The 16,576-nt window shown below is 38.3% G+C and overlaps 2 protein-coding genes and 1 long non-coding RNA gene across 3 annotated transcripts; all 3 read left to right on the forward strand.

Annotated features, from left to right (window-relative positions):
* The first annotated feature begins 10,206 nt into the window (after window positions 1-10,206).
* On the forward strand, window positions 10,207-12,346 carry LOC121265747. The gene is made up of 4 exons (XM_041169421.1): window positions 10,207-11,669; window positions 11,781-11,868; window positions 11,979-12,236; window positions 12,329-12,346. Exons 1-4 carry the CDS (start codon window positions 10,207-10,209, stop codon window positions 12,344-12,346), a joined length of 1,827 nt encoding a protein of 608 aa, XP_041025355.1.
* A 46-nt stretch (window positions 12,347-12,392) lies between these two features.
* Window positions 12,393-13,541, forward strand: LOC121265977. The gene is made up of 3 exons (XR_005940720.1): window positions 12,393-12,847; window positions 13,128-13,177; window positions 13,375-13,541. It is a non-coding gene; the product is annotated as an uncharacterized LOC121265977 (long non-coding RNA).
* Window positions 13,542-13,816: 275 nt separating this feature from the next.
* LOC121265961 lies at window positions 13,817-15,266 on the forward strand. The gene is made up of 5 exons (XM_041169641.1): window positions 13,817-14,031; window positions 14,141-14,350; window positions 14,470-14,562; window positions 14,769-14,864; window positions 14,979-15,266. The coding sequence occupies exons 1-5, from the start codon at window positions 13,921-13,923 to the stop codon at window positions 15,264-15,266; spliced, it is 798 nt and encodes a 265-aa protein (XP_041025575.1). The 5' UTR covers window positions 13,817-13,920.
* Window positions 15,267-16,576: the final 1,310 nt, after the last annotated feature.

The following is a 16,576-nucleotide window of genomic DNA, read 5'->3' on the forward strand; positions in this document are numbered from 1 at the left end:
CCGGTTTTACCGGTTTCCAGTCCGGCCCGGTCAGGTCCAATTTTTCCTTTTTTTAAAATGTAAAAATATATAATAAAGTGTTACCTCTTATGATAAAATGTTATTAATAATTTAATATATATTTTTTATGTTTAAAACATATGATCAATTAAATTTTCATCTTTAAGATTAAACTTTGATTTTATAAATTATCATAACATTATCGTATATATAATTATATTAATAAAATATAATCAAACAAATTATAAATGTTCATATTTAATATTAACATTTCATGTTATAATTTATAAATTATAATATTAAATTATTTTATATATGATATATAATTATATATAAAAATTTAATATATAATTATATATTATATATAAAACTTATATATATATATAATATTTTGTATAATATATAAAATTAATTTTTATATATATTTTTTAATCAGTTTGGTTTGGTCCGATCCGATCTCAGAAATTACAGAATCAAAACTGGAATGATTCCGACTGATTTTCAAAATATAAAAACCAATTTCACACCAGATCGGTTTAAAAATTGGACCAACCGATCTGATTCAATTCGATCATATCCAATTTTTCAGTTTACTAATTTAAATTTACATCCCTACCGTTCACTGTCTAAACTGCAATAAAAAGAAAAAGTTACATCCGAACCTAACTTAAATAAAACCCCTCTGGACATAAAGCAACCAATAGGATATTGTAGTACTCTTCTCGCCCTTCAATGAATGAATGGATGGCCGTGCTTCACTTTCCCTCAATCAATCAAAAGAAGTCCTTTCCTAATAAAAAGCAAAGAAGAACACGCAGTCAACCAAAGGACTCCAACAGCTTCGTTGGCACCTTCCTAGGTCGGGGAACACAAATATGACTAGGAAAAATTCTTCGTGGAAACATTGCACTGATAGCACATGTGAATCACTTGCCAAGTTAAAGAATTCTATAAAACAAAACTCACATTTTTTAATATTTTTTATGAAGGAAGCCAAGACATACCTCTATACATTTTTGTTTGCATAATAATATTTAGGGTAGAAAAGAAACTAATAAGTTTAATTTATTTTGAGAGTCTAATTTTTTTTTTAAACAAAACACATCATTTTTATATTATATTAAGGCTACGTTTAGATATTGAACTGAACTGAACTGAGTTCTTTATAAATAATAATGAATTGAATAGGTGAAGTGAGTTATATGGGGTCCATCTAAAATGAGTTTAGATATGTTTAGATGTTAAGATAAATTTAGTATTATTTATAAAAAAATTAAAAAAAATTGTAGGCCCCATGTATAAAGATGTGTTGTGTTGAAAAATATTGTGAGTCCCATGTGTAAGGAGATTTTGAGTTAAGATGAGTTAGTAATTTGAAAGTTTGGTGCTTGGATGTTAGACTCAAGTTAAAATTAAACTGAACTGAGTTGATCTCAGTTAAGTCTTGCAACCAAACGGGGCCTAAGAATCAACCAATATGTTGTTTATCATGTATTACAAGACTGTAAATACCCGTTGGCCTATCTTTCATTCATACCTGTTCTTCACTTATAGTAAGTGCTAACTTAGCAAGAGTATGAGCTGCTTTGTTACTTTCCCTATACGTATGTTGAATTTTCCAATCCTCTTTGTTATGAAGTATCCCTTTTATATCTTCAACTATTTGTCCATGCCACTCCCCCATAGCTTTGCCCTCCAAAACGCTTGGATCTTAGCAAGAATGGGGTTACAGACAAATTTCATAGGCTTGCACAGAGATGCCAACACTTCTCTCTCTGCATCTCTAATGACTACTCCAATCCCCATCCTCTTCTTCTTTGGGTCTAAAGTTGCATCCCAATTAACTTTCACAAAACCAACCCCTGGAGCTTTCCATCTAGCTTCCCTTCTTTCCTCTACCCTGACAGCTTGCTCCCTACTTGTGTCTTCTTGTGCTTGCTGAAAGTCAATTAGATTTTCCTGAGCTTGTTTAAAAACCTCAATAGGCCCCATGAACCTTCCCTAAAAAATGTAAGTGTTTCTTCTTAGCCACATATTCCTTAGGATTATTGTTGTTAGCTCTAGCTCTTCACGTTGTAGACTCGGTACCATCTTCTCCCATATAGAATAAAACTCCACTTATTCGAGACCATTTTTTAACTGGATTGGAATTTCTTTGCCCACACATCCGCAGCTGCACTACAACTCCATAACACATGACAGATAGATTCCTCCTCCATTCCACATGCTGAACAATATGGATTTTCTACCACCTTCCTTCTAGCAAGATTTTGTTTTGTTGGCAAACTGTTACTAACTGCTTTCCACATAAACGTTTTCACTACCTCTGGAATATTCAAACTCCACAACATCTTCCAACCATCCTTTCTAGCCTTGGTATTAGATGGGCCCCCTTTCCCCTTCTATTTCTGCACATTTCTAGATGATATTCACTCTTCGCACTATAAATCCCATCTTTAGTATGAGCACAAATCATTTTATCTTGGGAGTTTGCTTGACTAATGGGAAGTTCACAAACAATCTCTGCTTCCTCTTCCAAAAGTGTATCCCTTACCAACTTGTGATTCCAGTTGCCACTCTCAACATCAATCAGCTCCCTTACTTTTGCATCTGCATTAAAATCCTTTACTAGGGATTGAGTGCTAAATAATGAAGACTCTGGAATCCATTTGTCACTCCAGATCCTTATCTTCTTACCATTCTCAACCCTCCATACTAACCTCTCCTTTAATAACTCTAAAGAACCCTAGAGACTTCTCCAAATTTTTAATGGGCCTCCTCCAAGTTTTGCATTTGGAATCCCATTCTGCTTGAAGTATTTGTCCATAAGAGCCTTAGCTACAATAGAGTTAGGTGTAGTGAAGACTCTCCAACATTGTTTAGCTAGTAAAGCTTGATTGAAGCTCTCAAGCTCTTTGAATCCCAAACCCTCCAAACTTAGAAATCCCCATCTTTGTCCAGCTTTTCCAATGAATTTTCTTGTCATTATGTTTAAAACCCCACCAGAACCTGGCCATCAATGCTACTATCTCCTTGCATAACCTCTTAGATAATTTAAAAACATTCATATGATAGTGTGGAGATGACTTGTATGACTACTTTCAACAAAACTTCCTTCCTCGAGGGAGAGAGGAACTGGTTTTTCAAGTTATTGATTTTATTCCATACTATATCTTTGATTCCTCTAGAAGTATTATGTTGTGACCTCTTCACCATTATGGCTAGACCCAGGTATTTCTCACAATTAGTTTGCACCCCTGCTCTAACATCTTTCTCTATCTTATTTGTCTCAGCTCTACAAGTATTAGAACTAAAGAACACAGTTGTCTTTTGCTTATTTAAACTATGCCCTGAAGCTTGTTCATAAAGCTCAAGGAAACTCTTGATTCTTCTCCATTCCTCCCAATTATCCTTCCAAAAAATAATACAATTATCCGCAAAGAGAAGATGAGTGATTATGATTCCTCCTCTAGCCACTGAAATACCATTTATTTTCTCTCTAGCTTCAGCCTAATTTATCATTGTACTTAATTCCTTAGCACAAATAAAGAATAGATAAGGAGATAGTAGGTCCCCCTGCCTCAAACCCCTTGTAAGTAGAATTGTTTCTCCTAATTTCCTATTAACCATTATGGCATACGACACAAAAGTGTCACAGTCCATTATCAACTCCACTCATCTATCCCTAAATCCCATCTTCATCATTAATGCCTTTAGGTATCCCCACTCTACTTTATCATATGCTTTTGAGATGTTTAGCTTTAAGGCCATACTTCATGTTCTACCCTTATGCTTTGTTTTCATATAATGAAGTACTTCATAAGCAGCTATTATATTGTCAATGATGAGCCTCCAAGGAATAAAAGCACTTGATTTTTAGAAATGACTTCATTGAGCACCAGTTCTGGTTTGTTAGATAGAATCCTAGCAATAATTTTATAAGATCTATTGCACAAACTAATTAGCCTATAATCACCAACTAATCTAGGCACTTTAACTTAGGGGATCAACGCAACAAAAGTGTGGTTAATAGACTGTTTCATACCTCCTCCTCTCAAGAAGTTAAGGGCAACAGCACACACATCCTCTAGTAAGTTTGATAAAAACATGCCCCATAACCATCTGGCTCTGGAGATTTCAAAGGACCAATCTGACTTAGAGCAGCTTCCACTTCCCATCTTGTGAATTCTTTCTGTAAAGCCTCATTCATACCCCTTGTCACTCTAGGTTCCATAAATTGCAGACAAGACTCTCTATTCTCGAAGGTTTTGCTATCCTATACACTATTGAGTAATGTTCTTTAAAAGTATCTGCTATACCTCCTGAGTAGTGTATAGGACAGCAAAACCTTCGAGAATCAGATCCATTCAGTATCTCTACTTCATCTTCACACTTCCACATTAATGCTAGATCCCCTCGTTTCCCCATAGGGTCAACCACAAAACATCCATCCATCCCCATTCCACATTAATCCTTCCATCCTTCTTGCCTTTATCATAATTTCAATTGAAAGTACTAGCTTGGGCTTATTTTCCTTTACCAAAATGCAAAGGTCTTAAATTGTCCGAAGGTTCCCTAGCCTTCGGCAGTCTAGCTTAGAAGACTCATAATGTCTGGTAGGGCTGTCTAGCAACCTCTGCCATCCTCATCATCTCAACATACTCCACTCTCGTCCCCTTCCTTGCTTTTTTCTTCATGCCACCTATTGTGTTAACCCTTCTCCACTACCATATGCACGCTTTGATAATGAGAGAATAAGAGTTAACTCACCTTCACTGATTTTTCTTCCGGCTCTTATTTTCCAGCTCCCTGACCTCCCCTTCTTGATAACCACTTGGAATCTACTTCAGCTTCTAGTCCAGACTCTTTCACCATAATAATCTCCTCAGAAATTGAAACTGGCTTCCCATAAACTTTCCCAATGTTCAAAGACTCGATGCTGCTTGTTATAGGACTAATACCCTCTGATTCCCATTCACCACCCCTATTCTTGTCAATTAGACCAACCTTTTGCATCCCTCCCGTTTCTTGACTACTCATCCCCTCTGTTCTACACTTCACCACCCCTTCATCTTCACATGCAGGTCTCTCTGGATCTACTTCTCAAAATGCATCCCAATCCTCATCCATTGATGTATGTCCTTCCATAGCCTTTTCATACCCAATATCTACCGTTTGTTCAATTGACAATCTCTTTCCTTCACTTCTCCTTCTACTAGCGGACTTCGCTTTCAACCATGGGCCTATTTGGGACCCACTCTCAACATTTTGAGTACATCCCTGTTCTCCATGAATAATACACCCACACCGAAAATACATTTTCGGTAGTTTTTTATATTGTAAGGGCACCCACATCCTTTTTCCTTGCATATTAACCATCCTTCCTCTGGCTATTGCCTCCCTCAAGTCACATTCAATCTTCACTCATAAAAATCGACCCCAAGCTACATCTCCTTCCTGGACCACCACCTCCAAAACTTTCCCTATCGTGTTTTCAATTAGCTCTCTCATCTTTCAATTCATACAATCTAGAGGTAAATTAAACATCTGAACCCAAAAACTCTGATGAGCAAAATCCACTGAGTGCAACTGAGTGTTCCCTACATAAGGTTTCAAGACAAACAGATGGTTATCAAATAACCATGGACATCCCCCCAACACCTTGTTCTTATCATCCACATTAGCAAAGGTAATGAGGTAACAATTAAAGGCAATGTCCTAAAAGGACATCGGTCTACTAACCTTCCAAATCTTTTCCATTGTAGACCTAACAATGTCCTTCCCAATAATCTGATCAGAGAATACTTTGCTAATCAGACTCCTCTCCCCCTTCTTTCTTACCCCTTCCAGATCAATGGATTGTAGCTCGATCGGTATACTATTGGTGCAGGTTTATTAACGGGAAAAAAGAAGAAAGAATATTGTCATCTATATAATATATATATATATAAAGAGTAATAATATACTTACATTTTTTTATAATGTTTTATAGAATTATATTTTAAAGTGAATGTATTTTTATAAAATGATGCTATTTTATATATTTCATTTAAAACAAGATTGTATAAAGAATTTTAAAAAAATATATTTGTATGTAATCAAAGAGCAATTGGACTTCCAAAGTACCACGAAAAACATAAATTGAAGTGTGAAATCCCGTGGCAACAACGATCCAACAACATATAGCATGAATGATTATAATACATACATACATACATACATATATATATATATATATATCACCGTGCTTAATTTGATGATTGAATAAATTAACATTAGTAGGTTTCGGCCTTGTACTCTCATAAACTCTCCTTTAGTGGACACATGCACTTCTTTCACGTCCCCCTCCCTCCTTGCCTTCTCCCACATATCTGATATGATCCCCTCCTCTCACCTCTCCAAGCAATCATGTTGTCCGGCCCGACCAGCCCCATGTCTAATATGTGTGCATGGCAACTCAACGATCTTTCTTCGATAAAGAAAATTATTAAGTATTCTCAATATATATATATATATATATATATATCACTACAAGAAAGTTAGTCTATACCGGCGAGTTATTAGTCGCCGCAAAACAATTCGTTGGGAAAAGTATTATTTAGCGGCGAGTTAAAAACCACCACTAGTTTTTAAATGAAATACGACCGATGGTATACTGGGTCCATAGAAGATGGCTATTGCAACGATTTATGGTCTATAGGGGCGGTTAAAGTCGCTGGTAGAAAAATTTTCTGTAACAACGCTCTACCCCGCAACACATTGTCTGGGCGCCAAATCGACATCCAGGTTTGGGGTCTTAATTATTTTCCCCCCAAACACATTTCCCCCCAACACCCACCTTCTGCACTTCAACAAAGCCGGCGACTATTGCACCTGCTCCGCTGCCCTAACCAGTGTTTGCCCACGGCGTCAGCTCCTTCGCGTTCACCGAAAGCGGGTTTTCACTATCCCATTTTTCGACAATTTTCTCCCTTCCGTTGTTGGTTCTTGATTTTCAGCTAGTAAAATGAAAAAATCCACCCCCCTTCATTTCCACTAGTAACAAGCCGAATCCCTACGTTTCCTTCCCTTACAATATTCATTCTCTGCCTCCATTTCGTTTCCCAAGTTGAAGATTTACCGTAGTCAAGCATAATTGTTGGCGGCTCCAGGGAAGGGAACTACCGTATAGGTATCTGTCGTTGCTAATTTATCTGTTTTCCTCCTTTCAATGAAATCTAAAATTCATTTTTGTGCTTATTCCAAAATTCGTCATTTGCCAAATGCACTCTGATCATGTAATTAGTTTAGTCTTGACTATGTATTTGGTTGGAAATGGTTATTTCTCATGAACACTGGACATGCAAAATTTGTGTTTTTTTTTTTTTTGGTCAATACTTTTCTTTAACTTGCGAAACAAATGTGCATGTTCCTATGTAACTTGAATTTGGAGGAAGGCGGAGCGTTTACGTTCAGTGGGATTGAGGATATTCTCAAAGCTCTTTGAATCTGGTCAGCTTGCAACCCCTTATTCTCTATCTCTCTGATGTTTTTTTGTCGTCATTTTAGGGACTTACTTGTTCCTTGTTGGTTCAGTGGCTGGACTTGTTTTTGGTAATAAAACTCATGGGACCTGAGAATGTGATTTATGCCATTGATGGCATTGATTAATTACAGGTTATATGCACGGAATTAGTAGGATTTAACCTTATTATACGACACATTTGAGTTGTGCGTGCTAGATATTGCAACCCATTGCCAAACCTTAAGATGCGTATAGTGCAGTCGGTATATTCTGAACATGAATCACATAATGTGCTCTGTTTTCAAACAATAGCTTAATACGAGGCAAAGCAATTCTTGGAACAACGTTCAATCATGCAAGCTACATTAACTAGTTAAGCGCCCACAACAAATGTCCCTCCCTCTGAATTTTGGCTGCAACAAAGGAAAGTTGGGTTTTGCGCTAACTATGGATAGCGCAAAACATGGTTTGATGTTGTGTTTTGTAGTTGATTTTCCCTAAGTTAAGAGGATGTAAGGAAAGTGCTTTGTACTTGAAATTATATAGTTGGTAAAGGTCTTTGATATTGTGATTAAATCCTCTAGCTCCTACATTTTTTGGCTTTTATTAGTATATATATATATATTTTTTTTTTGTTTCTTGATTTTGTTTGTGTTATATTTTGGTATTGAGATTTGTTCTGAAAATTACTCGATACTGTTGGGTGCAGATTGTAAGGCGGACGTGTTGTGCTTTTGATTAAAAAACACTTGACTCAGACAACAAGCTTGTTGAGGAGCCATTTCACTCTTGTGTGAGCTGAAATTCCTTTAGTTGGGGATTGAAGGTAATAAATACCCATACACAGCTTCAAGACGATATTTTATCTATTTTGCTCATTCTCAAAACATAGATGGATGTTTTTTTTGTGAGTGTTATTATATATGCTAGACCTTCTGAGTTTGCATATTTTTATGGATTATGTTTAGATAATCACTCTAAGTCAAGTGTATTCTACTTACCAAACTCTCTTGTAATTGGTTTTTTGTTTTGGGTGATGTTGTTCATTTTCAAGTCTATATATATCATGTGTATATCTCAAGCATACCCACACACACACACATAATCCATATATATATATATATATACATGAGAGTGAAGGGGCTTAGACATGTAGTTGGTCATCGACGGTTATTACTGTCACAATCAAACATTATTGGTCCAGTATTGATAAATACATATATATAATATATATATATATATCAATACACATTACAACCTTAAGAGGGGACAACTAGGGACTACGTAGCTAGCGTCCTCATCGATACTTGGCTCACGTTAATTCATTTGATGAATCCCCCCGGTTTAAAATTTTTTTGGGACATATGGCATCATATGATGTCATAAACATTGTAGCTCCCAATAAAGTTTTGTTAGCCAATTATCCTTGAAAATTTGTGGGAGTTTAAACCTTCTGAGATGCCTAGCTAGCCAATCTCATAAATCATCTTCAATTTAAACATTTATTTTCCTATCTCAACATTTGGCCTATGGTGAGTTTTTCATCGAACTTATATATTTAAAGTCTCTGCTGACCTAACTTTCTTGCCCACCATGTCTTTGTTTAGATGGACAAAAGTTGGATTAATGACCCCGATAGGCTTGTATCACCTGCATACGCCGAAGGCGTTAAATATTTCCTCACACAAGCACGAAACCATGCAAGTGGAAGGGCTTGCATTCGGTGTCCATGTCGTGCATGCCTTAACAATCTGTGGCTGCCTATACCTGAGGTGGAAACCCATTTGTTTATTAAAGGGATCAACCCAAATTACACCCAGTGGATATTTCATGGGGAGGAGGAGACAACATTGTACGTCAGTGATGATGATCTTGATGACGATATCATCCAAGAAGACGATTACATACATGACATGCAGCATATGTTAGATGACATCCGGGCAGGCACCTTCGTTGATGTGCCTCAAGATAGCACTCCTATGCCAAACAGGCCATCAATACATGTAGATGGATCAACCCCATCTTTTGACCAGCTACTAGAGGATGCCCGACGTCCTCTTTTCGATGGGTGTACAGAATTTTCAAAGTTGTCATTCGTTGTGAAGTTGTTACACATCAAATCAATCGGTGGATGGTCAATTAAGTCGTTTGACATGCTCCTTGATTTGTTGAGGTCTGCCTTTCCTAATGCCCTATTGCCACAATCATATGAGGAGTCAAGGTCTTTGGAGCGCGGTTTGGGCTTCAAGTATCACAAAATCCATGCGTGCCCCAATGACTGTATCTTATATTGGAAGGAAAATGCTGCTCTTAATGAATGCCCTGTATGTAAGGCTTCGAGGTGGATACCAAATACAAACGGACCACGCGCGATACCTCAAAAAGTGTTGCGTCACTTTCCTTTGAAACCGAGATTGCAGCGTCTCTTCATGTCTGCCAAGATAGCAGGTGATATGCGATGGCACAAAGAGCAACAGACGAAAGAAGATACTTGTATGAGACATCCGGCCGACTCTGAGTGCTAGAAGAAATTTGATGAAGATCATGGTTGGTTCGCTTCAAATCCTCGCAATGTTAGGCTCGGTCTGGCAAGTGATGGCTTCACTCCATTCAACAACTTGGCTAAACCTCATAGCATTTGGCCAGTGATCCTTGTCCCCTATAACTTGCCACCATGGTCATGCATGAAAGACCAATTCTTCATGACATCTCTGATTATTCCTGGCCCAAGGTCACCAGGAAATGAGATTGATGTATACTTGCAGCCGTTGATCGATGAACTGCTTGAATTGTCGGAAGATGGGGTACCTACATATGATGCCTCAACTAAGGAGACGTTTATGTTGCATGCTGCCTTATTGTGGACGATCAATGATTTTCCTGCCTATGGGAATCTGTCTGGCTGGTCAACAAAGGGAAAATTGGCTTGTCCGTCTTGCAATGCAGACACAGACTCTAATTGGTTGAAATATGGCCGAAAACATTGTTACATGGGACATCGACGTTTCTTACCCCCAGATCACATATGGAGAAGGAGGAAAGGGTTGTTCAACGGTAGAGAAGATCATCGCATGCCACCAAGGGATGTAGGAGCTGAAGAGATTCAAAATCAATTGCAGATGATTGGGGATGTTCAGTTTGGCAAATCTCATACGAAGAAAAAACGCACTGCTGAAGAGTTGAACTGGACAAAGTGTAGCATATTCTTCGTGTTACCTTATTGGTCAACAGTTCGACTTCGGCATAATTTAGATATTATGCATATTGAGAAGAATATTGCCGACAACATCTTATTTACTTTAGTGAACAATCCAGGGAAAAGTAAGGATAACATCAATTCAAGGCGTGACTTAGAGCTTTTGGGCTATAGAAAAGAATTACACTTGAGGCGTGATGGTGATCGTGTAACAATACCACATGCACAGTACACATTAAACGTCGAGCAAAGGAATAAATTTTGTGAGTGGTTGTCTGATATCAAATTTTCAGATGGGTTCGCTTCCAATATCTCAAACTGTGTCTCTCAACGTGAGTGCAAAATCTCAAGGTTGAAAAGCCATGACTGTCACGTTTTCCTTCAAAGGCTACTCCCCATTGCTGCTGGGGGGTATTTAAGAAGTGATATTGGCTTGGCTTTGACTGAACTTGGTACTTTCTTCAAAGAGTTGTGCGCTCGAACACTTGATGTCAACCGCCTGGCCCAACTCCAAACTGATGTTGTCACCATTCTATGCAAACTGGAGATGATATTTTCTCCTTCCTTTTTCGATGTTACGGTCCACCTAGCTGTCCATTTACCCCATGAGGCCAGACTTGGGGGTCCTGTACAATATAGGTGGATGTACCCATTTGAGAGGTATCTCAGCAAATTCAAGCGGTATGTTAAGAATAAAGCCCGCCCAGAAGGTTCAATAGCCGAGGCCTACATTCACACCGAATGCTTGACATTTTGCTCCATGTACCTCAAAGACATTGAGACGAGGTTTAGTCGACCGGACCGCAACATTGATGCTGACGAAGAGGAAACGTTAGATGGGTTCAAAATTTTCAACCAGAAAGTCCGTCCCTTGGGCATGCCTTCTAACGTGCAATTAGAAGATAAACTATTTAGGGCAGCCATCTGGTACGTGCTCAATAATTGTGCGGAGATTGGACCTTATATAGAGTAAGCATTAACGAGTCTACTTAAAAATCATCTTTCATTCTATACAAGTTGTTATGAATCCAATACCATCTAACTTCAATATGTTGCTTCGCCTCGATGCACGAAATGCAGGGAACACTACGAGAAATGTAAGGTGCAACACCCAGATTGCATCGATCGCACGCACCAAACTGAGTTTCCAACTTGGTTTAAGCAACGTGTAAGTTCTTATCGATTCCTATCTAAGATGCGCTGCTATAGGTTTCATTTTATATGATTTGGATCTAATCGACAATAAACGTTACGAAATTTGGTTTTTTAAATATATAGATCCAGGAACATCGTACCTTGCATGCACTTGATGTGTCCGCTGATCTGTATGCGTTAGCTTGCGGGCCTGACCGTTGGGTTGCAACATATTCTGCTTGCATAATAAATGGAAAAAGGTTTCATACGAAACAACGTGAACTTCGCCGGCGTACACAAAATTTTGGAGTCGTGGTAACTGGTGATGAGGCCACAAATAACTTGGACTTCTATGGAGTTATTAATAATATTGTAGAGTTACGCTACATGGAATGGCATCAGGTGTACTTGTTTGAATGTGATTGGTTTGACGTTGGTGATCGAAAACGAGGGGTGCGGGTGGATGACCATATGATTAGTGTCAACATGAATAGGAATTGGTACAAGGATGAACCATTCGTGTTGGCGAGTCAGGTTGATCAATGCTTCTACATAAGAGATTTAAGGGCGAAAGGGAATTGGGGTGTTGTGCAGAACTATGCAAATAGGAATGTATACAACATTCCGCCACTCCCGAGAGTTCTTGAAGATATTGATGGGGAATCAAGTACTCCTGATGCCGATCAAGAAAACGAGCCATCATATTATTATGAACCATTGCAGTGTGATAACACAGATCAAGTGGCAACTCAACTGAATAGGCCTGATATACTACCTAGCCATGTAGATGCACGAGAAATCATGGATCCGGTTGGTCAATGCATAGATTCAACAGGCTTTATTAATGATGACATGATTACTTCTGATTCTGGAAATGCGGCCAGTGAGGGAGAATATTCAGATGAAGATGACCTATCAACAAATGAGGGGGTACATTCAGATGAGGATGTCCACTCAACATCTGATGAGTCTGGTAACCTATAAGTACAACCCAGGAACTTCGTTCATTTAAGGTTGAGATATTAGGTTTCTTGTTCGAAATTTCCATTTGTATATAGACATCTGACAATATGAGATTGACTTTGAAATTGGTATGTGTATATAGACAGTTCAATATGAGTTTGGCTGAAATATATGTTCTGATTTATTTCTTACCACCATGAAGAATTTCATTTTACCTGGCTCGAACTATTTTTTATGCAAGTAGCAAACAATCTTGAGAGTAGTATTCAAGATTTACAACATCCATACCTAAATTAAATAGTATCTAACATGTGATGTTTATTGCTTCAGGTTACGTTCAATACCGGGAGGCTGTGTGAGGAGCACTATGCATTATCAAGGTATATATACGGCCGACTCTCAGTTATTCGTTTCTCTATTTAAAGTCTCATAGTGTAAGGGTTAGTCTACCTAAAAGTAACTGAAAATGGTAGATAAATGACCTTGCTTACGAACCTGTCTGTGCATATTGAGATTATTTTGTATCAATTATGTTCTGAATTTTATCCCACTATGTTATTAACTTGTACTCGTGCAGGTACCCAGCCGGGGCCCAGTTCAAGAGGCGGAGGCAGACTTCGCGGTCTTCGAGGTGCAAGGCGTTATATCCCATACTCAGGTCGTCACATCCGACCCCGTGGTGCGAAATTATCTTCATATCACAGCACGGAGGAGTGTAATCAATCCTCCTCGGATGATTCGACACAGCCCTAAGTCCCCCACCATGCGTTGTGCCAAGTCACGCGCCAAAACCTATTCAAGAACCCCCACCAAATACAGTGGAACAATCACCTACACGAGAACAAACTGGTGAGTATTTTTCCAATACTTTAATTTTGAAAGCAACATCATGTTTGTATGTGTTATTAAGTGTGAATATTCCAATTGATGTTAAAAATACTAATATATTGCACCTTAAAATACAGCTGCAGATGCCCCAATGGAGACTGAAGGAACGACTCAACAGAGCTCAAGAACTCGTGGGCCATCTAGATGCATTTTCTTTGACAAGCTAAGGAAGAATGAGAAAGTGCAGTTGAAGATAAATGATGGTGAGACAGCCCCATGTTGTGAACACGCTTCTATGTTCACAACACGAGTATCGTGGATTGTTAAACAATACTGTGACATGAGTTACAAGCGTTGGTCGGATGTCCCACCAGCGATTAAAGAGGAGCTCATCGACCGTGTTCGGGTATATATACAAATTTGTTCTTGTGATTGTTTGGAAGTTGTTTATGTAGTATAATCATCACCTAAATAACGAGATGACACATTGATTGTTTGCATGCTGCCTTATGTAGAGTGACTTTGTGTTGGACTGGGATCGCGAAAACCACCGATTGACGGTGACAAAGGCCTTACGTAAGCGCTTCAACTCCTTCCACCACGACTTGCACAAGATTTATGAATCCTATGGAAGCCACGTAGAAGCGTTGGCTAATGGAACTAGTCTAGTGGACCCCATTGTATGGGTGAAGTTGTGTGAAAGGTGGGGCAGCGATGCCTTCAAGGTACAGATGATCTTTCTCACATACAACCATATAATATGCATCAATTTAATATGTCTAAATATTGTTGTGGCAAATATGTTTGTCTATTATAAGTAATTGTTCCCTAATGTGTATGACAGAAAATTTTAGCTCAAAATCGGGAGAACCGAAACAAGCAGGCCATTAACCACACATCAGGACGTAAATCATTCGTCCGATTACTTGAGCAAAATGTATGTCTAAGGGAAAACAATCTTTTCATTTCAATAGAATAGTGAAAATGCACTTTACTTGGAGATTTTAGTAACAATATTACATTACTATCACTAAAGGTGGTTACTCATAGCTTTTGTTGTTCAAATGTCACATGGTTCATCCACAGAATAACGTTTTCTTATATTAAATGAGTATTCTTATACTCATTTGTCACACATGACAGCGCAATGAGAATGGAAATTTGGTCGACTTTTACAAAGAGACGCGTTGGTCGAAGAAAAAGAATGCATTTGTCACAGAAGCTACAGAAAGTACTTATGTGAGTAGTGCAGAAACAGCCGTTGGGGTCTATGTTTCTTTCTATACGTGATAATTTTATTAACATAGCACTAGCTGATTATTTCTTTCTAATCGTTGCTTTGTCAATGTGCAGAAGGAGATGCAAGGTAGGTTGGATGGCCTAGGACCAGAGCAATGTAGTGATGAGGCAGCAGCGATTGTCTTTAGGGAGGTTCTTGGCCATCGACCTGGATATGCACGGGGACTTGGGGAAATGGTCATCCCCGAGTCAAGTAGACAACGTGACAAACTTCAAATGCAACAATACATGTCTGAGGCTGAAAAGCACAAGAAAGATTCTGAACAATATAGGAAGGATGCTGAACAATATAAGAAGGATGCTGAAGCTTACAAGAGTCAGCTGGATGAAATGAGGACATAGTTACGGGAGCTGAGGGAGCATCAGATACAAAATGACAATCTGATGCAGTCTTTCTTTAGGGCTTTCCCATCGTTCACTGAGTCAGTTCGACAGACTCAGTGTAACGATTCCCCCGGCCCATAAGGGGCTTCTCATAAAAGGGCACATTTTTTGGGTGGTTTTTTGTGACACCGGGGAGATATGAAGTTAGGGTGTCGACGTGTTGTGCTTTTGGGTGGTTTTTGGACTTAGTCTATACGACACTGGGTTATATATATATATATAGTATTATATATATATTTATATAAATCTTGGATCTATGTCTACACCGGGGATGTGCATGGATCTCTCATGGTTTGAAAATGGGGTTAGTATCATTTGGAGTTATCCACCATAAAATGTACTTGTACAAATGAAGTTCTCAAATATATTTCTAGCAACTTGGTTTCCCAAATAGAGCATATTAATGCTATTTTTGGTGTTTGCCACAGTTGCTCCTGTCGTCCTCTGTCGAGAAGAATATCTACGTACACTCAGCTAGTGGGATGTGACAGCTGCCTAAGGATCTTTTCTCAAAATATTCTATGGTGAGCCTCTTGCTGATTGTTTGCTTGTATCTTTTAAGTGTACTAGTTCGATATGGGTGATTTTATGGTTATTTGAGTCGACGATAGATTCCCAGTGTTTACTGATATGATTGGTGTTGTGACAATGAAAAGCTAGGCTAAAAACCTACGTAAGGATAAAGTTGGTTTAGTTAGAACTTGTCTCGCATACCACCTTTCACAAGAGTTATTGGTTGAAGCTGTTAGCTTAGGATGGGAAAATGTCTAGGGAGAGTGATCTTGATCCTTGGTTGCAGGCCCTGCTGGTTTTTCCGTCTTATTTGAACCATTAACTGGTTATGGTTGTGTTTAACGAAGAAAACTTAGTTTAGTTAGAAAGCTGAAAAGTCGGCATAAATGCCCTTTTTGCAAAGTGCTATGCCACACTATATACGGGCATCTATAGCACTCTGTTGTATTCTGGTGTGCATACTTTGAAACATGAATTTTTCATGTTTGCCAACTTTTCATGAATTTTTCTATACGTTTTACAAGTTGACAAACCTTTTACTTTGTTGTTTTGAATATGTTAGTTGATCTTATTTAGAGATTAGCCCAATGTCTGTAAATATAACTGAGCTCAAGAAAAATGAAGTTGGAAGGCAGCTGAAAGAGACACACATGAATAATCTGAAGTGGTCAATAATATAGTAGCAATCTCTTATTTGTGGAAGCGAAACCTTTAACTTTATGTAATGTTGAGGAGATTTATTAATCTGTGCATTG

This window comes from Juglans microcarpa x Juglans regia, chromosome 5D (genome assembly GCF_004785595.1).
Source record: "Juglans microcarpa x Juglans regia isolate MS1-56 chromosome 5D, Jm3101_v1.0, whole genome shotgun sequence".
Taxonomy (NCBI): Eukaryota; Viridiplantae; Streptophyta; class Magnoliopsida; order Fagales; family Juglandaceae; genus Juglans; species Juglans microcarpa x Juglans regia.

What these genes read in the sequence shown, in the direction of transcription:
- LOC121265961 (XM_041169641.1), top strand. Translation starts at nt 13,921, where the DNA reads ATGTTCACAACACGAGTATCGTGGATTGTTAAACAATACTGTGACATG. An exon ending in TCCGATTACTTGAGCAAAAT is followed by an intron (nt 14,563 to 14,768) that starts GTATGTCTAAGG and finishes CACACATGACAG; the next exon opens with CGCAATGAGAATGGAAATTT. An exon ending in AAGCTACAGAAAGTACTTAT is followed by an intron (nt 14,865 to 14,978) that starts GTGAGTAGTGCA and finishes GTCAATGTGCAG; the next exon opens with AAGGAGATGCAAGGTAGGTT.
- LOC121265747 (XM_041169421.1), top strand. Translation starts at nt 10,207, where the DNA reads ATGACATCTCTGATTATTCCTGGCCCAAGGTCACCAGGAAATGAGATT. An exon ending in GAGATTGGACCTTATATAGA is followed by an intron (nt 11,670 to 11,780) that starts GTAAGCATTAAC and finishes CACGAAATGCAG; the next exon opens with GGAACACTACGAGAAATGTA. An exon ending in CAACTTGGTTTAAGCAACGT is followed by an intron (nt 11,869 to 11,978) that starts GTAAGTTCTTAT and finishes TTAAATATATAG; the next exon opens with ATCCAGGAACATCGTACCTT.